At 31.8% G+C, this 24,006-nt stretch overlaps 2 protein-coding genes and 1 long non-coding RNA gene across 4 annotated transcripts; 2 read left to right on the top strand and 1 right to left on the bottom strand.

The window, feature by feature from the left end:
• The first annotated feature begins 10,367 nt into the window (after window positions 1-10,367).
• On the top strand, window positions 10,368-15,186 carry LOC109337331 (acyl-CoA-binding domain-containing protein 3-like). Of its 2 annotated transcripts, none has more exons than XM_019574289.1 (5): window positions 10,368-11,479; window positions 13,073-13,178; window positions 13,266-13,366; window positions 13,509-13,581; window positions 14,992-15,186. In XM_019574289.1, the coding sequence occupies exons 1-5, from the start codon at window positions 10,575-10,577 to the stop codon at window positions 14,998-15,000; spliced, it is 1,194 nt and encodes a 397-aa protein (XP_019429834.1). In that variant the 5' UTR covers window positions 10,368-10,574; the 3' UTR covers window positions 15,001-15,186. The 2 variants fall into 2 exon arrangements, with proteins under 2 accessions (XP_019429834.1, XP_019429833.1); XM_019574288.1 differs by having other exon boundaries at window positions 10,369-11,479; window positions 14,925-15,186.
• On the top strand, window positions 11,487-12,942 carry LOC109337332. Its single transcript, XR_002106433.1, has 2 exons — window positions 11,487-12,360; window positions 12,405-12,942. It is a non-coding gene; the product is annotated as an uncharacterized LOC109337332 (long non-coding RNA).
• A 3,056-nt stretch (window positions 15,187-18,242) lies between the features above and the next one.
• On the bottom strand, window positions 18,243-23,292 carry LOC109337330 (low-temperature-induced cysteine proteinase-like). Its single transcript, XM_019574286.1, has 5 exons — window positions 22,715-23,292; window positions 20,440-20,675; window positions 20,182-20,322; window positions 19,231-19,683; window positions 18,243-18,664 (listed from the first exon to the last, which is right to left on the bottom strand). The coding sequence occupies exons 1-5, from the start codon at window positions 23,280-23,282 to the stop codon at window positions 18,569-18,571; spliced, it is 1,494 nt and encodes a 497-aa protein (XP_019429831.1). The 5' UTR covers window positions 23,283-23,292; the 3' UTR covers window positions 18,243-18,568.
• Window positions 23,293-24,006: the final 714 nt, after the last annotated feature.

The following is a 24,006-nucleotide window of genomic DNA, read 5'->3' as shown; positions in this document are numbered from 1 at the left end:
TGTGTCTTATCCTTGTTAATTGTGCATAAAAATATATGTTGTATCTCTACTTGTTTGTTGATAAACAACTGTGCAAGAAGCCAATCTGCCAATTCTGTTTCTGATACATTTTAATCGATTAAGCCCACTGGTTAATCGATTACCTGGGCTGTTTTCCAGAACCGGGTTTTGGTGCGAGAAGCGGTAATTGATAATCGCAACACCAATTCAACCCCTCCCCCCTTCTAGGTGTGTTTAGACCACTGATACCTAACACAAACCTGTAAGAAATAAGTGATGAATAATCTTTTCTTACGTTACAAAGTTTATCTTTTCACATTTAGCTCCAACATGAGCCATTTTTTTTTTACTTTAGCCCAACCAAAGATCAAGTGAAAAAACACCAAGCATAGATAAACCTCATTCAACAACTACATAAAGTAAGAGAGCTTTTAATATTGTTAACTGTATTAGGTTATTCTCATTTCATTATTGTATTAAAATTACTTAGGTCTACTAATCCTCATGAGAAATCACACATCCAACAAAATTGTACCTTATCATAACCATATTCACACTTTTATGATCTCCCATCATATATGCAAAACTTTACCTACATGTTTCTCATATTAGTGACGATCCACTTACTCCAAGAGCAAGTTTTTTAAACTTACTCTCCATTATAGCCATCAATTCTAGGGAAATCTAATGGTTTCAATTAGTGAGTAAATCTATACCATTAGATGTCCATAAAATTGATGGCTATGATGGTTGTAGTAAGTTGATCCCTCCTCTTCTCGTATATATAACAATTTTCCAAGGAACTCTAATACCCCACTTGATGGTAAGGTAGCAATTTCTGTATAAATATTTTAAAACTCACATTAAATACAAATCCAATATAATTTATAATTTTTTATCATCCAAATCTAAACATAATGCAATAAAATGATAACAAATACTCAACAACTAGAACATATTGTAATTTTCTTATAATACATTTACATCTCTAAATATTGTTATCTTTTATATGAAAAAACACAATAATGAAATAAAACATATTCTAATTTATGCCTTGTTTTTAATGGTATGCATGTGTAGATTGGCTCATGCTTGGTTTTCAGTGTGAAGTTTGACTCATGCTTAGACCAAGGTTTATGATGCAGTCATGTCTGCCTGATGCATAAATAAGGCACCTCGATCAGATTGGCACATTAGCTCGGTCAGGAATTCCTGGTGCACATGAATGGCTTGATCAGGAATTCCTGATGCACATTCACGGCTTGCATCTTGGCTAATGTACTGTTTTGGTGTTTTATGTAGTTAGAGCTCTTAAGCTTTTAGACATGTACTTATTTCCTTTTGCATGTGTGTTATTTCTTGTTTAGTTAGTTAGTATAGTTAGAGTTAGTTGGCTTGCTTGTATAACAAGTAATCTCTATTATAAAAAGGGATTGTCGTAAACATTCAAAGTAAGCATTCAATAAAATCATTCTATTCATTTCACATTTCCAATATGATATCAGAGCTCTCAATTTGAGAGCTCTGCTGCATAAAACACTTAACCATCTCTTACCAAACACATATCTTCTTCCTTTTCTTCTTTGCCTCTCTTCACAACATGGATACTAAATCAAGCCAAACATAACATTAGTTGCATGCTCAACAAGATACATCACAAAATATAAACAATCCTTATTATCTACATCCAGGTGAAAATTTAGGGTTTGTGCTGCTTTCACCACCTCTTGATATGGCAAACTACCATTCTTGGAGCAGGTCCTTGAGAAGGGTCTCTCCTTCAAGAACAAATTATAATTCGTAAATGAGCCTATTACACAACCACAAAAAGAAGATCCAATATTTGATTGCATAAAGCATTGTCTATATAGACAATGCACATGAGCTTTGGCAAGACCTCAAGGAAAGATTTTCAAATGGAGACCATTACAGAACATCATATTTACCCCAAGAAATATATTCCATCAAGTAGGGAGATAAGAGTATTTCCACCTATTTCATTGACCTCAAGACTATATGGGAAGATCTTGATCAATTAAGGCAATTACCTTCTTGCACATGTAACAACAAATGCACCTATGCATTCATGAAAGCACTTAAGTCTCAAAGGGAATTCAGAATATGTAATTTGCCTTCTAAAGGGTCTCAATGACCAATACAATCATATTAAGACTCAAATACTACTTATGGAGCCCATACCATCCATCAACAAGGTGTTCTCCTTAGTTATAAAACAAGAAGGCACATTACATGGATAAACTCCACCTATTGTCAACAATATCAACACTGAGTATCAATGGAAGCCACATCCAAACCAGAATAGTGGAAGAGGATTCACAACCAAAATAGACACTAGAAGGTTTCCAAGAAATGAAATAACAAGTAATTTTGACATAGGTGGTCAAGCACAGAACAACAAAGTATGCACCTTCTGTGGTAAAGAAGGGCATACCACAGAAACATGCTACTTTAAGCATGGATTTCCACCAAACTTCAAGTTTAAGTCAAAGACTAATGTAATGGTAAACAATATTCATACACAACAAACCAGAGATGACAATAATCATCACACAAGTAAGCACAATGGATCAATGAGTGAAGAACCCCAATTAAGCATTGATCATGAACATATAATCAACCAAATAAGCTAATGCTCAACCAAAACTGATCTTGCACCCATCTTAGGTAATCCTTCCACTAACCAGCCTTGTATTTTAGATAGTGGAGCCACAGTACATGCTACAAATAAACTATCTAACTTTGCCTGCTGCAAATCTATAAAACCTATTTTTGTAAGGTTGCCTAATGGTTTTACAATCACTATCAATTATTCAGGAACAATAATTTTTTCAAATAACCTAATTTTACATAATTTATTATATGTTCCTAGTTTCAAATACAACTTAATCTCTATTAATAGGTGTAAATACCTCGTTTTAAAAAATCGGTAGTGACAATAGGCTTGTTTGTACCCTACAATGCAAGCTTGTGTTTGATAAGATCTCTTGTCTTATCCAAGATATGACTACCTCGAGGATGATGGTCATGCTAAAGTTTGGAATGACCTTTACATATTTGACAAAGGACAATCACCAAGAAAAAGATGTTTTGCATACTATTAGTACTTTAGAAAATAAAATTGTTCATTTCTTTGATCTTAGGCACTTCAGATTGGGACATCCTTCAAGCAATGTTCTTAATCATATATGCAAAACTTTTTCTTATGTGCAACATAAATATGATTTAGGTTGTGATTTTTGCCATCTTGGTAAGCAATCTAGGCTGCATTTCCCTCAAAGTCACACACACACTACACACCCCTTTTAGATTGTCCATATGGACATTTGGGGACCCCTAGGTGTTCCTACCATTCAGGGACACAAATACTTCCTCATTGTGGTAGATGATTTTACTAATCATACATGGGTTTACCTGATCCTGAATAAAGGAAACACTAGAGAACTAGTTCAAAATTTTGCTCAAATGGCCCTTGTCCAATTCAGTTACAAAATCAAAACCATTAGGACAGATAATGGTCCTGAGTTCACTATGCCACAATTCTACACCAGCTTAAGAATCCTAGATCAAACATCCTGTGTTGAGACCCCACAACAAAACTCCATAGTTGAAAGAAAGCATAGGAACATTCTTAACATTGTTAGGTCTCTCCTTTTCCATTCAAATTTACCAAATTGTCTTTGGGGATATGCAGTTAATCATGATGTCCTTATGATAAACAGATTGCCCACACCTACTTTAGACTTAAAATCTCCCTTTGAATCTTTGTTTGGAACAACACCTAACCTTAGTGAATTAAGAGTTTTTGGATGTTTATGCTATGTTTCCACACTTACTACCAACAGAACTAAGCTAGATCCGAGAGCTAAGAAATTTCCATTCCTTGGCCATAAACAAGGCACCAAAGGCTACATTGTTTTTTATTTGAAATCTAGAGATATTTCAATCTCTAGGAATGATGTTTTTTATGAACATGTCTTCCCTTATATCTAAAACAATGTTGAACACACCATTCCTACAGAACCATTCCATGATGATTACACCTTTTTAGACCATACTAACAACCATAACATAACTCATATGCCTAACCCCTTAGATCCTTATAAACCTAGGAATCACCATCAAACTCAAAATGAGATACCTGATGTTAGTAACACTTACCTACCTATTACATCCCTAGCACCAAACACCAACCTTAGAAGATCCCAAAGAACCTCACATCCCCCAACCTACCTTAGAGATTTCCACTGCACCCTTTTATCCAACACTTTTATTCCAACCAAATGTAGGGTCAAACGCCCTTTGCACAGGTCCTTATCTTATGAATCCTTATCTCGTGGACACATGGCATATTGTCTTTCTGTGAGCATTCACTCTGAACCTAAAACCTTTCATCAAGCTATCAAACATGATGAATGGATACAAGCCATGAAGACGGAACTAGAAGCCCTAGAACACAACAACACTTGCACCTTAACTCACCTACCACCTGACAAAAGGGCTATTGGATCCAAATGGGTCTACAAACTAAAGTACAAATCAGATGGTAGTATAGAAAGTCATAAGGCTAGATTAGTTGCTAAGGGATATACCTAAACTGAAGGTTTAGACTATTATGATACATTTGCCCCTATAGTCAAATTAACTACAGTTAGGCTCTTACTAGCCTTTGCAACAAGTCAAAGATGGCTTTTACATTAACTTGGTGTAAACAATGTATTCCTACATGTTGATTTGGATGAGCAAGTTTACATGACTTTGCCTCAAGGGATAACCAGTTTTGTCCCTAACATAGTTTCCAATCTAAATAATTCTCTTTATGCTTTAAAATAAGCTAGTAGACAATGGTTTGCAAACTTATCTACTGCATTGTTTTCAATGGGCTATTCTCAATCGAAACATAATTATTCCTTGTTTACTAAAAATAAAGGGTCCAACTTTACAGCTATATTGATATATGTTGATGATTTGATACTTGTTGGGAATGATATTTTAGAAATACATAATGTTAAACAACACCTTGATCATCACTTCAAGATCAAGGATCTTGGTGTGTTAAAATACTTCCTTGGGCTTGAAGTGGCAAGAAACAAACATGGCATCACTGTACGCTAAAGATAATAAGCATTATATTTGCTTTCAGATATTGGTTTTCTCAACTGCAAGGCTGTTGCAAAACCCATGGTAAAGAACACTCGTCTATATCAAGGTGATAGTGATCCCTATCTCAGTCCTATGTTTTATAGAGAACTTGTTTGTAGGTTGCTTTACCTCACTAATACTTGCCCTGATTTAAGTTTTTCTTTGCAACAACTCAGCCAATTTTGGCAGCCCCTACTATTAATCAATATAGTGTTATTTCTAGGGTCCTTAGATACATTAAAAGGGCACATGTACAAGGATTATTTTGTCCCTCAGCATCTGTCATTCACATAAAAGGGTTTAGTGACTCTGACTGGGTTACTTGCCTTGATACAAGAAAATCTATCTCTGGTTATTGCATGTTTCTTGGAGATGCCTTGGTTTCATAGAAATCCAAGAAGCAAAATACAATCTCTAATCATCCTCTGAGGCTGAATATATGGCATTGGCCACAACCTCATGTGAAGTTCAATGACTCACATATTTGTTGCAAGATTTTCAAGTCTGTTACAAGCAGATTGCCTTGCTTTATTGTGACAATAACTTAACTAGATACATTGCTGTAAATCCTGTCTTTCATGAAAGAACTAAGCATATAGAGATAGATTATCATGTTGCAAGAGAACTATTATAAAAGAAGTTATATCATTTACTCTCTATCTCTTATGCAAAACAAACTACAGATATCCTAACTAAATCCTTAATCCTAACTAAATCCTTAAAGCCATCTTTATTTAACAATCTCCTTACCAATCTAGGAGTGATTGATATCTACGCTCCAGGGGGGGTGGGATGAAGTAAAACATATTCTAATTTATGCCTTGTTTTTAATGGTATGCAGTGTGTAGATTGGCTCATGCTTGACTTGCAGTATGCTCATGCTTGGTTTGCAGTGTAAAGTTTGGCTCATGCTTGGACCAAGGTTTATGATGTAGTCTTGTCTTCCTGATGCATAAATAAGGCACCTCGATCAGATTGACACATTGGCTCGGTCACCAGGAATTCCTGGTGCACATTCTTGGGGCATCTCAGCTTGCATCTTGGCTGATGTATTGTTTTGGTGTTTTATGTAGTTAGAGCTCTTAAGCTTTTAGACATGTGCTTATTTCCTTTTGCACACGTGTTATTTCTTGTTTAGTTAGTTAGTATATTTAGAGTTAGTTGGCTTGTTTGTATAACAAGTAATCTCTACTATAAAAATGGGTTTTTGTAAACATTTAAAGTAAGTATTCAATAAAATTATTGAAGTATTCATTCTATTCCTTTTACATTCACATTTGCAATACACGACTAACTAAAAATATAGTGTAAATCAATTAATGTACAATATTTCTATTATAATTTACAACATAAAAAATACAAAATCTTAAGATATTATCGTAAACCATAGGGATGACAAATGGATGGATTTGGATGCTAATTGATGGATGTAAAAACATCTATTAATCTATATAAATTCATTTCAACTACATTTTAAGTTATTCAATCTATTCATGTCTAATGGAGTCCAATCCATCTAATTTATCTATGACTCCCTTTTCATGGATTTGGATGGATGGATATCCAATCCATTTGAATATTTTTTAGTAGAACTAAAAAAATCTATTGAAGAAAATCATTATTTTAAAAACTATTATTTTAACTAAACATTTTTTAAAATCACCTTTTAAAAAACACTTCCAAAATCATTTAGAATCAAATTTTAAAAAGTAATTTTTTAAAAAGTGATTTTTTGAACTTTTATAGAAAAAAATTTGTTTTAAAATTCTATGAGCATGTGTCGTTTAAGGTTTTACGTGTAAATTATTTAAAAATATTTTGAGAGTGTAATACCTATGCAATATCATTATAAAGATTTATATATAATCACTATATCATTCACCATTAATTTAGATTACTTTTTTTTGAATAGTCAATGATAATTAAATATAAACGATAGATGATGTAGTGATAGAGTATAAAACTCATACATTAGTCAGTGCATACATTTTTATCATACATCTACATGTTATGTACTTAAGAATAAAATTTTAATATTAACTACATACACATTTCCTATAATTGATTTCGATTTAATAAAATATTAAAAGTGAGAGTGAGAATCGTGGATGAATTTACTTGAATTTAGTTTTCTTAAATACTAAATGAAATAGAAAATGCAAAGAAAATCATTTTTTTATTTTTATTTTTGGATGGATTGGATATCCATCCAAATGGATATATCCATTGGATATAATGGATGGATTTGAATTCATTCATTAACAATACTATCCATTGAATTATATCCATTTAAATTCATTAGCTCTACCGGATGAATTTAATTTGGATGGATTGTGGATTATGGATAATTTTGTCACCTCTAGTCAACCATAAAAGACTCCTAATGCTTATGAACCAAGATTTTAATGCCAAATAAATCCATTTAAAATATTTCAAATCAGTATTGTGAGAACCGGATCGGACAGTCCGACCGCTGACCGGATTTGAAAACGGCTTTGTTTGCCGTCTTAATCGAATGAGAGTTAGACCGCTTTGAACTAGAGAAAATCCGGTCCGGCCGTGTTAAACCCGGTTAGATCGGATTAACTCGGGAAGTAAACCGGACAGTTCACTTAGAACTAAGAAAAAAATAGAACATTACTCTAATATTTTGATTTAATACGATCCAAAAAAGATGAAGATGTATTACTTTAATATAATTATACATGATTTTTAATTATATAAAGTTTTATATTTATATATAACTATATATTTATAGATAAATATTATTAATTATGTACAGAATCAGCCGATCAGACCAAACGGTTTAACTATTTAAACCAGTTAAACCTAATACGGAACCTTTCCCAGTTTGACGTCCGAATCGGTTTCACAACATTGTTTTAAATAACTTATATAATTGTTAAGATTGTCGAGGGAAAATAAATTATCAAAGTTGAATTTCATAATTGTGTTGAAGTATTGTAAAAATTATAATATTATATTAAAATAAGTTTTCTATAATCTTTTAAAATATTTATTTATGTTATCTTGGCTACTACCTACTAGTATCTATAATATGTGGATTGAGAGAAATAGAATATTAGTTCATAACTGAAATCGTGGGGAGATAAATTTCATTGAATAAAAATCAAATCTGAAGTTTAAAACAAAAGAGAAACAAAAACTCATGATGCGATAACGAATTTCTTCATAGCATTAGAGTTATAAAAAAATTGATTCACAATTATTACATTCTTGTAATTTTAGAAAATTGCTACGAGTTATAAACTATTATTGTTAGATGGCTTTTCAAAAAAGAAATGAACTTTAACTTGTATATCTAAGGTTTATTTTTTCTGTAATACAATTGGTTATTTACTGAGAAAAAAGTATGTAGACATTGATTATACAAATTAAGAATATGGAAATAAAAAATTTCCTCTTAGACAATTAATATTATAAATAACTTATTCTCTTGCAACAATAACATTTAAAAACCGATTTTTATTTTCAAACATTATAAAAATATTTGAATAACTTATTAACATAGAAATGAGGAAGTTATCATATGAAAACCTAAAGGTACAATAACAATTTCAAAAACACAATAGTTAAAATAAGAGTATTAAGAAATGCAAGAATAATAGAATGAGAGATTAAATGTAAATATACTCTACCCATGATTATAATTTATTAAAATAATAAACTGAAAATATAAATTTCTTAGAATGATAGATTAAATCAAATATTATACATGTAGGCATAATTATATAATAATAATTATGCAATTAATATTTACTTATTCTCATATACTTCTTTCATAAAATTTAATATTTTAATATATTAGAGTTACCTATAATTAATGGAGAATTTTTTCTATTTCCTTCCTTTTATCTCATCCTCCTATCTTCTTCTTCTATCTTCTTTAGCGGCTAGATTTTGACATTTCAAGATTAAAATTTAAAACTAATGGACAATTGGCAAAACTTTCCTTAAAATTAATGTTACGAGGATAAGATTGGATAGGATGAATCAGTCCAATTATTTACCGAACTTGAAAATAATTATTGTGTGTAGTTTTAATCCAATGAATGGTTAAACTATTTTGAAGTGGAAAAGTTTCGGTTCGATTATGTTAAACTAGGTTAGACAAGAATAATACGAAAAGTGAAGAGAAAATTTCACTTAAAATTTAAAAAAATGGACACTACTCCAAAACTCTCTTTTGTTTTATTGAAAATGAAGGGAAAGAAAAAAATGTAAGAGAAAATGAATGAAATTAATATAATGGAAAGAAAAAAATGTAAGAGAAAAATCTCCAAAGAATAATATAATGGAAAGAAAAAGTTGTGTGAGACAAGGAAAAACATTTCCATCCTAGAGAGAAAATGATGAGAAATCAATTATCAAAATAAATTAACAATCTTACCCATAAAAATCATGAATGAGGTATCAGGGTATAGGGTACAAAAACACAATAAATATATTGACTCAGTGGGCTTAAAACTTGTGTTAATAATGTTTTAATTAATAATTTTAATATAAACATATTTTTTTTTGTACATTATTATAGAAATATTTAATCTAAAATAATATTAAATATTTGTATTTTTTTAATTATGAATATTTATGTTACTTTATCTCATCATATACTTTCTTTCCTCTCTATATTTTTTCGTGTGAATAATGTATCTCCTGCTATAAGAAGATAAATTATCTTATTAAGGTAGTAAAACCATGATATATGTTATATTTAATTAATTTTTACAAAAATATTTCTGAAACACAAGACAACACATGTATTATACTTTTACTAGTTAAATGAGATATATTATATTCTGATATGAATATATATTTTATTCTTTTTTTCTTTCATACTAAACAACTAGAAAATTATTCTACTTTTCATTATCTTTATTTCCTTTAACTTTCATTCTTGAAGTTTCATTTCCTCTCATCTTCTCTCCAAACCAAACAAACTATAATATTGTTTCTTATTCTAGTCAAAATATGTGTAAAATACGTTAACTCAATATAATTGTAGATAATTATTAATTATATTTTAAATTAAAAGACCTTTTCTAATTTGAGGTGGGATTTTGTGTGAAATAAGATTGCTTACATTAGATTTCCAAATGGATTAGATTTAAATATATTTTCAACAAAAAAGAAGAAAGAAAAGAAAAAGAATAAAATAAAAAAGCGGCAGAATATGCTTTGCTCAACAGAGCAGATTATCCTTTCCTCTCTTCTGTACATCTTTTTCCTTCCTTCCTTCCTTCCTTTCAAATTTCAATAATTTCGTCCCCAATACTCCCATCATTACTATTCTCTCTTTTTCTTTCACTTTCTAAATCAACAACAACCCTTACCATTCTCTAACCTATAAAACCTTCCCCTTTTACTTCACCACAACACAAAACAGAAAAACCATGGAACTTGTAACCGCGACCGATCTTGTAGTATCTGCATCACTGGCTCTTCTTCTCTCTTTCCTTGTTGCTAAGCTCGTTTCCTTCGCTATCACCACTGATCCCAAAACAACACGAATTAACCAACTCAACCGGTTATGCCACGTGTCCGTGGAGAATAAGGTACACTTTCAAGTTCCAACAAATTTAGAAACTGATCATAACACAAACGTGGGAGAAATTGAAGAGATCAATGTTGAATCTAAAGCTTTTGAATTGTCGGTGACGCCTGACATTGCAGTGGTGGAAGACTCCAACGTAAGGGAAGAGTTTGATTCTGAAGCTGTTGTTGTTGGTTCTGATGATTCTGTTGCTGAACAGAGGAAAACCGATTCTGATTGTGTTAACCGGTTATTCAACGTGTCTGCTGAAAACAAGGTACCATTTCAACTTCCAACCAATATAGAAACCGATCATAGCACAAACGAAGAAGAAAAAGAAGAGACAACTGTTGAATCTAATGCTCTTGAATTGTCGGTGACGCCGGATATTTCAGTGGTGGAAGTCTCGGATGTAACGGAAGAGTTTGATTCTAAAGTTGTTGTTGGTTCTGCTGGTTCTAATGTGGAACAGAGGAAAACCGATTGTGATTGTGTTGAAGAAACCGGTGTCGAAAAACCGTCATATGTGGAGGAAGAAGAAGAAGAGAGGGATGTGGTTTTGGACGGTGATGATTGGGAAGGGGTTGAGAGGAGTGAGTTGGAGAAAGTGTTTATGGCAGCTACGGAATTTGTTGTTGGTAGTGAAAGTGAATGGTTTGGTAGTGATGTGGAGAAGGAGTTGTATGGGCTTCACAAGATTGCAACAGAAGGTCCTTGTCGTCAATCTCAGCCAATGCCTCTCATGTTCTCTGCACGTGCAAAGTGGTACCTATCTATTTATCTTGTCTCACTATTAACTAAATCATTTTGTTAGTTCATGAAATTGTAAGCACCATATTAGTATTTGCTAGATTTAAGTGTGACTTGACCGAGTGAATGATGCTCCTACTGGTGGGCCTGGGGAGGGTCATGTAGTCTTAACTTAATTGACATTCAACTCACAAGATATCAACTACTAGAGTTGGCAATAAAATGTACCAAATCGACATTCATTCTAAACCTGACTTGATATATAGCTTCATAAACATAGTTCATGAGTCAAACTAATAGAATTTGAGTCAAATACAATTTGACTATATATATATTGTACATATATTAATATATATATGTATGTATACGTAAACGTAGGAAATCTTTAATTTTTTATATATTAAATAATCATCATTCGAGTTGACAAATCAAATCAATCGAGCTAATGTATTGAACCAAACAGTTCACGAACTCTTGACGAACCAAACAGTTCATGAACTCTTAACGAACCAAATAGTTCATGAACTCTTGACGAAACAAACAGTTCATGAACTCTTGACGAAACAAACAGTTCATGAACTCTTGACGAACCAAACAGTTCACGAACTCTTGACGAACCAAACCAATTTGAGCTCATGAGTCGATCGAACAATTCTCGGACTTCAATAAGCCCAATTCAAGCTGGAAACATAGCGCGTTTCGAAGTCGAGCTTCAAGCCAAAAAAATCCTTATCGAATTGAACTTAACTAAACTTTGGTTTGACTCAATTCAACTTGTTTCCACCTCTAGCAACATCCTTACAAGACTCACTCTCTAAAGTCAAAGACTAATATGATGGTTGCTAACTTTTTAGTGGTGTTAGTGTTAGGAATATATGGTTCGTCTTATGCTTTGTGTAATGGCCTAACTAGCATTGGCAGCATTGTCTTGTTCTTTAAGTTGGTGTTTTTTATGTTCTTTTTAAAATCGCTTGTGGAAATTGATTCAGTCACAGCCAAAATATGTTTAGCTCTTTGAAGGATATAAGAGTATCAGAACAAGTTAGAGTCACTTTTTTTATAAGATAATAAGTTGGAGCCACTCTTTGATAGGATATGCAACAAAACCAAATATGTTCCTTGGGAACTAACAAAGTAGTCTCTCTTTTTCATTTCATAATATCTGTCCATTAAGGTTTTTACACTAAGATTAAGAAATCTATCGAATACTCTTAATTTTAGGAAAACAAAAGTAAATTACCAGTTCAAGTACAATTAATTTAAGTTGCTGCCCAAAATCTATATGAATGTGTCTAAACTCAATGTAGAGAATAGTTTTAAGTAGTCAATTAGTAAATATCATGCATTTAATTGGCATTTCTCAAGCTCAAGTATACACAATTTTGGATAGATGAATGAAGCATTTAAAAAAATACTAAATTGCAAGATGTCTGTCTCTTCCTAAATATAGAAGACACTAGGAATTGTTCAAGATAAAGTAAAAAGATTAACAATCACGGCTGCGCTGTACGAGTTACACGGTATAGCTTGATTGCTAGTTATAATAACAGGGTTGAGAGCTGCTCTGCTTTGTATGAGTGATGGATAGTACTGATTACGTTGTGCAAGGAATGCTTGGCAAAAGCTGGGGAACATGAATCCAGAAGTTGCTATGGAGAAGTATATCAGCCTTGTTTCAGATAAAGTTCCTGGGTGGATGAAAGATACCTCTGCTGTGAGTTTGTGCTGTTAAGCCATATTGTTTGTCTTTTATCTTTTAATATAATGATCAATGGAGAACTTGAACAATACCTTTTTGCAGGGAATGAGTGAACATGAACCCACAGGGTCAGAAATTCCGGAGACACTTGGTGCTGATTTGAACACATCTTTGTCTCATCAACAAATGATGTTAACTGATAGGTATTCCAGTATTTTTTCTGTGTTACATGATAATCCAGTTTTATTACTTTCATTATTGTATCTATTTTGATTATGTTTTGCTCAATATTACTTGATTTAATTTGGTGGTATATCCGGTTTTGTTGTAACAACATCTCTGCAGGGAACTGGAACAAGAGAGAGAGTCTAGTGCCCAAGACCATAGCCCACTTACTGAGTCAGATTTGGAGAACAATGTAAGATTGTAAAATCATTCTGACTGATTGCTTATTAACGTCAATTCCAATTTGAGATAGATTTTTTTTTGAACCACAAATGTTAGTATGTTAATATTTGTTGTGAATGAAACTCGAACCCACAAACTCCTTCTCTCCAACCCTTCACCCTAACTATCAGACCACCTTATAACCTGGTATTATCATACTAAATATAATAACATCCAAGTTAACTATATTATATGATTATTACCAAACCCCAATGAGACCAGGGGAGCACTGAAGTGAGGACCCAAAATAGAAAATCCTGGACGGACATTGTTCAAAGAATTTTGAGAAAAACATGAACACTTGGAGGCATATCATTAATATAGTGAGTGTGGGATTGGTCTCTGAAGCAATTCCTCCATCATTTTTGATATACTTATGTCATTTTTAAGTTCTTCTTGGTAGTACAACGGAAGCAATTGTTACGCTACATTGACAATAAACAATAAATTAATGACATAATAAATAGAAAAGAATAAGATAAAATAATTTGTTAATTAGGTCTGCCAATTGTGCATACATCCTCGGCCGTGTTGAGTGACTGCCAACATATCATGAGGATTAAGAATTCTAGCATATCTCATAAATCCAAAGCTAATGAGATGCTTCTAATTGGTACAAGTTATAACAGGAACTTCAACAAAATATATAGGGTTTATTTGGCTAGTCCATTTGGATACTAGGGAATCATATATTTCAAGCATTCCAAGAAACAAGCTTATATGGTTGAGTGGAGGTTTAAATTAATTTTTATGTCTAAGGCTTGTATCAGCCTTCATATTTAAATTATCCACATTTAAGCTCAAAAGACTGTTGTGTGGGAGAACTTTTTAACCTTAACAAAAAAAAGTTCAATTTTTCGTAACAGATTATCTTTCAACAACTGCAAATAACTAGATTGGTCAATTTTCCCTTTATATGTACCGTCTGATCTTCTAGGTTGTTTGTCTTCATTTCTTTTTTTATAAATGTCTCCCACCAAAACTTTAATGTATGAAACCTGTAATGTCAAGGATGAAAATAATATATATGATATAGATGTTTAAAGTTTTCTATGCTATATAATCATGTATGTGTTTAATACATATTCATGGTTAGTGTAAAGTTTTTTATATTAATAGGATATCATTTATCATTGATTCGTATTATTTTTCGTTGAGAGTCAATGATGATTAACATATAAATAATGGATGATGTGTTGACAATGTAAAAACCAAATACACTGTTAGTATATACCTATTAAATTCAGCAGCATAGTTTCAGTATTTGGATTAGTGGATTGTATACACAAGCTTGCTTAGAGTGGATATTTTCAGGTAAAGAAATGATGGCTTCTCTCTGTTTGTATTCCTCTCCGTGGGACGTCTCCATCATTTACTTCAGGAAAAATAAGACTCGCTCCAATAAATTTGCTTTTTCCTCTGTTCCTTGAAATTATATGCTGAAATGATGTGTTCATCTTAAATATCAAACTGTTAATATTTATTGTACATAAATAAATGTTTGTATTTATGATTTGAATATTTGATATGCTTCCTAATATTGCCTACTTTCAAGTTGTTAAAACTAATTTCTTTAGTATCATCCTAATCCTGTGGCTATTCCATTTGACTATGATCTCAATCTGACCAATTAAGCTCTCATTTACTGGTGTATGTTTTTCTAGCAATCCATGCTTTACAATCTATTTTGTCATTTGAATATAAGAAATTTGACAACTTTCTTTTTTGGGTAAGAAAATCCTCTTCCTCGTTATTTGACAACTTGTCAAACTTGAATTCAATTTTTTATTTTTTATTTCTTTCACTTATAAACTCAGGCTTGAGGAAGATAACAATTTCCACTGACATTGACTAATCAAATTAAACTCAATCTTATTAAAGAGATGGTTGAAATGAGAAAAATTGACATCACACAAGAGTGCATAGCTTGAGGTAAGAACAACTATTGATTTCTCATATTGATACACTTGGGAACTCTAGCGATAGAGGTACTTAGGGAGAGGGATATTAGTGGAGGTAAGGAACATGAAGCCTTTGGTTGAAGATGGTTTTGTCACTTTTTACATTACAAACTTTTAAAAGGGTTTATTTACTAGTTGAGTTTTAGAGGAGAAAAATGAAAACTTTGAAATCATTTCATCCATGTATTTAATTAAGAGTTAATTACACTGACATTTCTGAGTTTTAGTGAAATTACACAAACCACCCCTCATTTTTTTACATCTACACACTTCCCTTGGTTTTTATACTTTTATTACATTAATCACCCTTGCATGATTGCATGAGAATTAAGTGTCATCTTTTAAACAACAAATGTGATAAAACATCCAAATAATATACAAATCAATGTATCTTTATTATTTTTTGTTGCAAAATGCATCAACGATTCTAAAGAGATATTGTTTAAATCGCTCTTATACTATATCGTAACGAACCAAAAATAATAAAGATGTATCGACTCATATATTATTTGGACTTGTCTCTATAGTATACCATGTTTTGTTTAACTTAATTGCATTTATAACATTTTTGTTCAAAAAATCATACTTATTTCTCATGCAAGGGTGGTCATTATTGAAATATGAGAATAATGTAATTTTAAAAAGTTTTGAATTTTTAATTTTAAAATATAAAAAAAATCCATCCTTAAAAATTTGGTGCCATGTGTCAGACTCAAACATCATACAATTCTTCTTAGGCGAACAACATATATATTAAAATGATATTTCAATACGTTATAATAAAAATTATACTATATAATATTAAAATCAAATTTAAGGTTGCATGTGTTTTGAAAGTATAACATTTTTTATATTATCAAGAGTATATCTTATGGGTAAGTAATTAATTTTTTTCGGGTTTGTGGTTATCTCTCCTAATAAATGTTGTTTACATAAATTGAACTATTGACATTTCGGTCATCTTAAGAATCTAGTAAAACCTTACCTACTAAATCAATATCTTATTGTTGAGAGTGTAGCAGTAAGAAGGTAGGTGAAGGGACAAAACCATTATTTGACATATATGCTTTGTTTACTGTCAGGATTTAACCAACCTCATTCTTTTTTTGATACATTTTCATTTTTTCTGGGTACATAACCAACCTCATTCTAATAACATCAAGTCGTGAACGTGCAGAAAACAAGCATAAGAACATGTAAAAATGTAGTATATATATCAATATCATGCACATGGGTAAATCCAAGGATTTGAGCCTTGGCCCTATTATATGTTGCATGCAAGCCCATATTTCTATTTCACGCTCTTTACGAGCATGAATCACATGATAGCTTATGAAACTCTAGAGATAATGTAAAATCATGTTTTTTAATGAAAACTAGGAATTACAGGATCCAAGTGACTTCTTTATCATCCAACTCCAAACTTGAACCTGAGCCCAATCTATAAAGTGGGATTAAAAAATATTATCATCCTCATTCTGCGAGGTTTTAGATATTCTGGATCTCATTAAACACGACCCAAAATATATCATTATATAATTTAAATGGGCCTTTGTGTCATTTAATATTGTATATATGCTAATCACTTATTTATATATATATATATATATAAAAAGATAATTTTATAATTTCACATTTAATATATAAATTGGATTTGGGTCGGATATCATCTATACCAAACATAACCCAAAACTCAATATTTGAAATCAGGGAAAATCTGAATCCAAACTCAGTCAAATTGGAGTTCCCTGCTAAATTCATGTTGAGTTCAAGTTGATATCTACAAATTCAGGTTAAGATATTATTCATAATGAATACACACAATTCTAAAATATTTTCGATACATACTGTTGAGGAATGTAGTCGATAATTATAAGTGGACTAACGATAACTAAAAATGTAGCTAATTGATTTATGGTAGGAATGAAATAAGTTAGACCTCAAGTCAACTCTTCTTGATAAGAATTGGTTTAAATCTAAACTCAACTCAAGTTTGATACGAGTTACTTTTTCAGTTCAAATTCGACTTGATTTAATTTTGTTAACTTTTCGATTCATCAACTCTAATCAATTCAGTTCAACTCATTATGTTGTTTGGTTCAATTCATTAGTGAGAATTTGATTATTTATATAATATGGATAAATTTAAAGAATATATCACTATATAATCAATTTGAATTTAAGTCAAATATAGTTCCACTTTTATTTATACATCAAATTTTGACAATTTTCTCAACCAATTTAATTTTTATAACATGATTTAATTATCTTTATATAAAAATTTAATCTTGAGAGCAACCAAAGGCTTTGGGTTAGAGATAAATTCAAGTTGGTAAATTATTCACAATAAACCTTATGAAAGTTATGAACAATAATAGCTTAATGCCCTAATAGATCCCATCGAAGTATTCCATTAGATTCTAAGATAAACCAAAATGTTAATATTCAATTCTTAAAAATAACACTTCTTAAAAGAGACAACTACAGACCTAAAAATAGATTAATTACTTACATGTAAGTGAATACCTTTTTTATATATAAAAAAAAGTTAACAACAATAGCCTTAATATGTACACTTATGAATCTCATTCATTAAATTATTATTAGTTAACAAGAAATATAAACAGACAATTAAAATACAATAGCTTCATCGGAAGTGGGTACTCAATGTTTTAAGGACATACAACTGTTGCTTCTGAATAAAGAAGGGATAAGATTCAGAGATGCTTGATTACATAATTGCACAAGTTTGAAACTTATAAAAATCAAATAAGTTCCTTGTTTGAAATTTGAATACAAATACAGGACATAAAATAACCCTATGTACAAAGCCAATGTATGACAGAAACTTGGGGACACAGCATGTATCAATTTGTAACACAATGGATGAATGAAAACAAAAGGAAAAAAGTAATCAACTAGCATGCTAGTCCTTCTTCCTCCATTGACTTTTATCACCCTCTCCTTCTGCACATACACATTCTGGCTTAAACAAGCTTATGCATTGCTTATGTTGTTCTCACCTCCAGCTGAATTACGGCGCAAAGCTGGAGTTCGCTTCAATGCCTTCACTCCAAATGGGTTGTTCATGCTCTACAATAACAGACAGAATTGAGATAAGCAAAACAGAAAACAATTCATAATATTGTGTGTGAAATGAACATGCAAATTAAGTCGTTTTCAACTAAAAAATTACATTAGTTGCCTAATGCAAGCAAATACAAGATGAGAAATAAATAAGCATTCAAGATTTGACAAATTCAGATAGAATTTGTCAAAAAAAACTCAAGGACGATTATCAGATGGATCAAAAGTTATGAGGACTACTCATCCATTTTTCATAAACAGTAAAGTAGCATTAGTTGTGCAGACATAGCAAAATGGAACCAGACGTTTTATTATGTTTTCTCTGATTAGATGAAACCACCAAAATGTCTCATTTTTTGATGTTTTACCCTGTTATATTGTAATTATAAAACAGATCAAACTTTAAATAGAAGTTTAGAACTCATATTTTGTTCCTATCATTGTAACAAGTTTACCAAATTCTATCCGATTCTAATAAAGATTTGAAAAATAAAATCCTGGCTACATGGTCAAATGATATAATGCTCTATCATAAATCATATCGGACTAATTAGCGGCAGTTTTAGACATACCCTTAGACAGGTTCCGGCGTAAATATTGCAGATAGGATACTCATGTGGGCAGCAACTGTAGTGATCTTCACAGCAGGTAGCACCCTCAAGAGGACAACATCCCCACTCAAAGCAAGTATTTGCATACTCAAAGATACAGCAACAAGTAGTGCTCTCAGCACAAGTATAGTAATTGTCACAGACAGATGGTGGTTTCACTGGTGAAGGGGGTGATGGTCCAGGGTAGGGGGGATTTTGGCCGGCCTTAATCGGATAAGATGCCTCAATTGCAATTCCACACTTGCCTGATCTGCTACTTGCGAGATTGCGCTCAAGTCTTATGTAGCCATCTTCTCCCCAGTAAGGACCCCATGAATTCCTCACAATCCAATAATCTTTACCATTTTCTGTACCATAACCTACGGCATTAACACCATGGTCCAATGCAGTTCCACATCTCCCAGTAAATACACCCTGACAAAATAGAAAGACACCATTCACTTGATAAGAAAGTTCAGAAAAATCAAGAATCCAAAACCAATACATGGCTGGTAATCCTTGCTTCTATCAAATGTATAGGTAATGATGGAAATAAATGGAGAAGAGGATGAAAGGATAAAACTCTGTGTACAGTTAAATATGAGGTATGCTCTACACCAGTGATTTAAATTGTAGAAGCAGCCGCAATATTGCGGTTGCGGTGACCGCCACAACTGCAATTGTGGTGTTATACCGAATTTGCATACTCAAAGATACAGCAACAAGTAGTGCTCTCATCAATTCAAAAATAATTTTTTAATTACAAAATAATGCAACAGCAACAACCACAATCCGCATCGTGGCTGCAACTCTGATACTCTAATACTATTCTATACATTGGCTATTTTGAATCTTCCAACTCTGCTACTCCAATACTATCATAGACACAAATTTTCTTCCCAGTTCCTAAGTAAATTTAATTTAGAAACTTACAGAATCATATAACTGGAATTCCCTGCCACCTCCTTCAATAGCAACAGCCACAGGCTGATTTGCAACAGCTTTTTGCAACGCTTTCTCATCATATGAAGGAACATCTTCATAGTCATCAATTGAAACAACTTTAGCACTTTTCTGCACATAAGAAAAAGAAATCAAAGAGATAAAAATAACATAAGAATTGGAATGGTGACATTCTTTTACAAGCATTTTACTGTTATGATCAAATATCCAAGACTGAGTGTGACTAACCCTGTATTGATCACATCTACCATCAACTGCTTTGTAGGGATAATCCTCTTCAGAGTCAATGCCACCATTGTTGATGATGAACTCGAAGCCGTAATCCATTAGTCCACCATTGCATCCTTCATTGTATGATCTATCACAATCCACCAACTCTTGTTCCGAAAGTGAAATCAGATCACCGGTCACAATCTTGTTTATTCCTTCAACCGCAGCAATTGTTGAGAATGCCCAGCAGCTCCCTAATCAAAACAAATTCATACAATGTGTGTTTACTATGTGTCAGCATAGAAAAAGTTTGTAAGTAAGTTACAAGAGTTTCTTTAGACTCGTCACTGCTCAGAAGCTAGTTAAATTGTAGGAATACAACAAGGAGTCAAGAACTATTCTACTCCCTAGTCCCCTACTCCGGTATAAGTGTATAACCCATGACTTATTCATCATAGGATAACTTTTTTTGTCATTAATCTCGTACTCGGTGATTCAGATTGCAGACTCATCACGTGATGCAAACGCAATATTGTGATTGTGGTGACTTCAACCACATTGAAGGTTTATAAGTATGAAATCTCACATTGGATATGCGAGGAGAAACGAAAGAGTTTATAAGTAAAAAGACTCATAGAACTAATGTTTTAAGGTTTTGCTTCAAGATGTATCACTTACGACTCTTCACTCTTCTCATACTTAAAGGCTTGAGTCTTTATGGTGTGACACTGAATCGCAATGATGCACTTGCCTCGAGCCACAATGCAACCATATCGAATTTAATTTTTTTAGTCACATAAAAATTCACACCACACCACAATCATAGTCACGACAACTGTGATCGCAATCAAACCGCTATTTAAAACCGTGCTCCTACTTAGGATGAATACGTTAGACACAAAGTTGCAAATAAGAAGTTTTCTTCTTTTGTTAAATTATGAAACCCGAATAACCCAAAGCAAGCAAATTATTTTGGTGTTGTCTTAAAGTGTATCACTTATGTGCCATTTATTATGATTAATTAAAAAAATATATTTAAATTAAAAGTTTAATAATTAATTATTTTTTTAGTGAATCACTACAAGTGAAACAAAGTGAAACATTTTGCCGGACAACAAATATCTTCTAGTTCTACATGCATCTATCAGATAAACATGTGGAAGTCCAGTCCAGTTGATTTAGAGTATGTAAAGAATTGCAGGTACAATTTTATTTTTTCATAAAATTACCCAATAATTAGATAAAAAACATGTGCATCCATATTTCTTTTTATGTTCAACTCTCTAGTCTCTTTCCTTGTCATTGTCAAATGAGCCACTACCACGTGCTAAGGAGAAAGCACAACTCTTCTTATATTAGATACAATTATACAAATTAATAAGGTATTGGTCTAACGATATAAGATCCTACTGAATCCTCAAGATCAAGAGTTCGATTACTAAGAATGACACTTGTTATTATTATGAGGAATAACCATAAACCCAAGTGAATTAGTTTCTTACCTTAAAAAAGGTAAGAAAACCCTGGTTGTATAAAAAAAAAGATGCAATCATACAAACCATATCATATGCTAAGATGCAAGAGCTCCAAACGAAGATAGGTTCATGTTAGGAAAAGAAATTAAGAATTGTCAAATAGAATTATGTAATCTTAGATAAATCCGAAAAGGGTAAAACTTCGTTCGTCTCTTTTCATTAGCACGTAAGTTTTTAATCTAAAAAACTAAGAAATAAAATTATTATTTTTATAACAAATTAAGAAATTTAATCTATACAGTGTTTTCCTTCTAAATAGTATTATGTTACGTGGAGTTTTTTTTTTTTGTACTGCTAAATATATTTACTTGAATTTCAGATAAGAAATAATTACATTTTGAGTGTACAGTTACCCCTCTAAGTAGGTATATCACTGAATCATCATATTGTTTGTACGTTAGGTACAATATAGTCTAATTTCCAATAGTAGATAAATCACACAAAAATCTTAGACAAATCGATTAAAAACTTTAAATATTAATATTTCGTTAAAAGACATCATTTATAATAAAAATTCTTTTATCAATATTGTCAACTCTATCTACTTAATCTAAAGCTTATTGTTAGATTAAGTGGATGACAGAGCAACAATTATTGTAGACTTTTTTTATATTCATAAATAGACACAATGTGCAATAATTGACCCACAATTAATTTAAAAATGATCGATAATTCGTTTTTGTCACAAAACAGCAAAGAATCTTTTTTTATCTTATTATAAACTAAAGAGCGTAAGAAACACGACACATAGTACTTACCACAGCTTCCTTGATCTTTGACTCCAACAACAGCACCTTCCTTCCTCCAATCAACAGACTCCGGTAACTCATCACCGACACGTGGCGCATACCGATTGCTCCTTGTCCTCAACTTAACCATCCTCCTCTTAGGATCAACCCTAGTTCCAAGGAACTTAGCCTTATACTCTTCGTTAGTCAGATCAGCGAACCGGTTCAATCCAAGCTTATAGGTCCGGTTCAAACCGTTATTATGTTCGTTAATGAACCGGAGATTATCTTTAAATATCTCGAACCGGGTTTCTTTCTCACCTAGAGCGTTATATTGCTTCCCATGTTTTACTAACCACTCTTCATATAGGGTCATGAGTTTGTTGTCGTTGTTTTTGTTCATGTGGGTTTTGTCGTACGAGATTATGGACATGTCTATGGCTGATGAAAGGGCTAAGAGTGTGAACATGAGGAGGATCATGGTGAAGGTGTTTGATCCAGTTGAAGCCATGTTTTTGTTTAGGTTGAAGAGAGAAAGTTTTGATGATGGGTGAAGAGTGAAAGAGGGGGTGGAGAAAAAGCAGATGAACATGGACATATAAATAACAATATGGGTTAGCTGAGAAAACATGGGTAGATACGGTTGATGATGAAAAAAAAAAAGGAAATGCTTACATGTTTATATTATTTACTATTCTTTTTTTTTTTTAAGTTAAGTTAATTAAAAATAAATAGTAGATAAAGAACTCACACAGTATGCATTTTTTTTCTTAAACATGTATGAGTTTTATTAAAATTAAATTCAATGTTATCTATACTATATATAAAGTCAAAACTTGAAATAACTTCTCTCAGGGTGTAATTTTCATTTCCTATATTACCCTTAACATAATTTTTACAAAAAAAACTATATAATCATAAACAACTACCACCAATACATTAATTAACCACATATCTCACTTTAAATTAAACATTATCGTAAAAAAAAATATATAATATAGAGTACACCAAACACAAAAATACATTTTAATTCAAAAAATAAAATATATAAAAATTGAATATGTAGTATCACACAATATTCGTCGGCAGACACGAAGTGCCTATATACACTAGTTATCAATGATAAATTTTTATGTATTTATTTTTTGAAATATTATTTCTATCAATATAATTTTTAGGACGTTAGTGTTGGTTTATAACTATAAGTTTGTTGAACTAAAAGAATATGTCTCGGAATATAAGCAACCATAGTAATGATAATGATTCAAAAATTGATTGTAGATAATATATTTGGTTAGGAAAAGATGAATTTTAAAAATAAA

Source organism: Lupinus angustifolius, unplaced genomic scaffold (genome assembly GCF_001865875.1).
Source record: "Lupinus angustifolius cultivar Tanjil unplaced genomic scaffold, LupAngTanjil_v1.0 Scaffold_5_120, whole genome shotgun sequence".
NCBI lineage: Eukaryota > Viridiplantae > Streptophyta > Magnoliopsida > Fabales > Fabaceae > Lupinus > Lupinus angustifolius.
The sequence above is the reverse complement of the archived record's forward strand: the minus strand, read 5'-3'. Positions and strand labels throughout refer to the sequence as shown.

What these genes read in the sequence shown, in the direction of transcription:
- LOC109337330 (XM_019574286.1), bottom strand. Translation starts at nt 23,282, where the DNA reads ATGTCCATGTTCATCTGCTTTTTCTCCACCCCCTCTTTCACTCTTCAC. An exon ending in AATTCCAGTTATATGATTCT is followed by an intron (nt 19,684 to 20,181) that starts GTAAGTTTCTAA and finishes CTATTTTGTCAG; the next exon opens with GGTGTATTTACTGGGAGATG. An exon ending in ACGCCGGAACCTGTCTAAGG is followed by an intron (nt 18,665 to 19,230) that starts GTATGTCTAAAA and finishes CTGTTATTGTAG; the next exon opens with AGCATGAACAACCCATTTGG.
- LOC109337331 (XM_019574288.1), top strand. Translation starts at nt 10,575, where the DNA reads ATGGAACTTGTAACCGCGACCGATCTTGTAGTATCTGCATCACTGGCT. An exon ending in TTCTCTGCACGTGCAAAGTG is followed by an intron (nt 11,480 to 13,072) that starts GTACCTATCTAT and finishes ACGTTGTGCAAG; the next exon opens with GAATGCTTGGCAAAAGCTGG. An exon ending in GGATGAAAGATACCTCTGCT is followed by an intron (nt 13,179 to 13,265) that starts GTGAGTTTGTGC and finishes ACCTTTTTGCAG; the next exon opens with GGAATGAGTGAACATGAACC.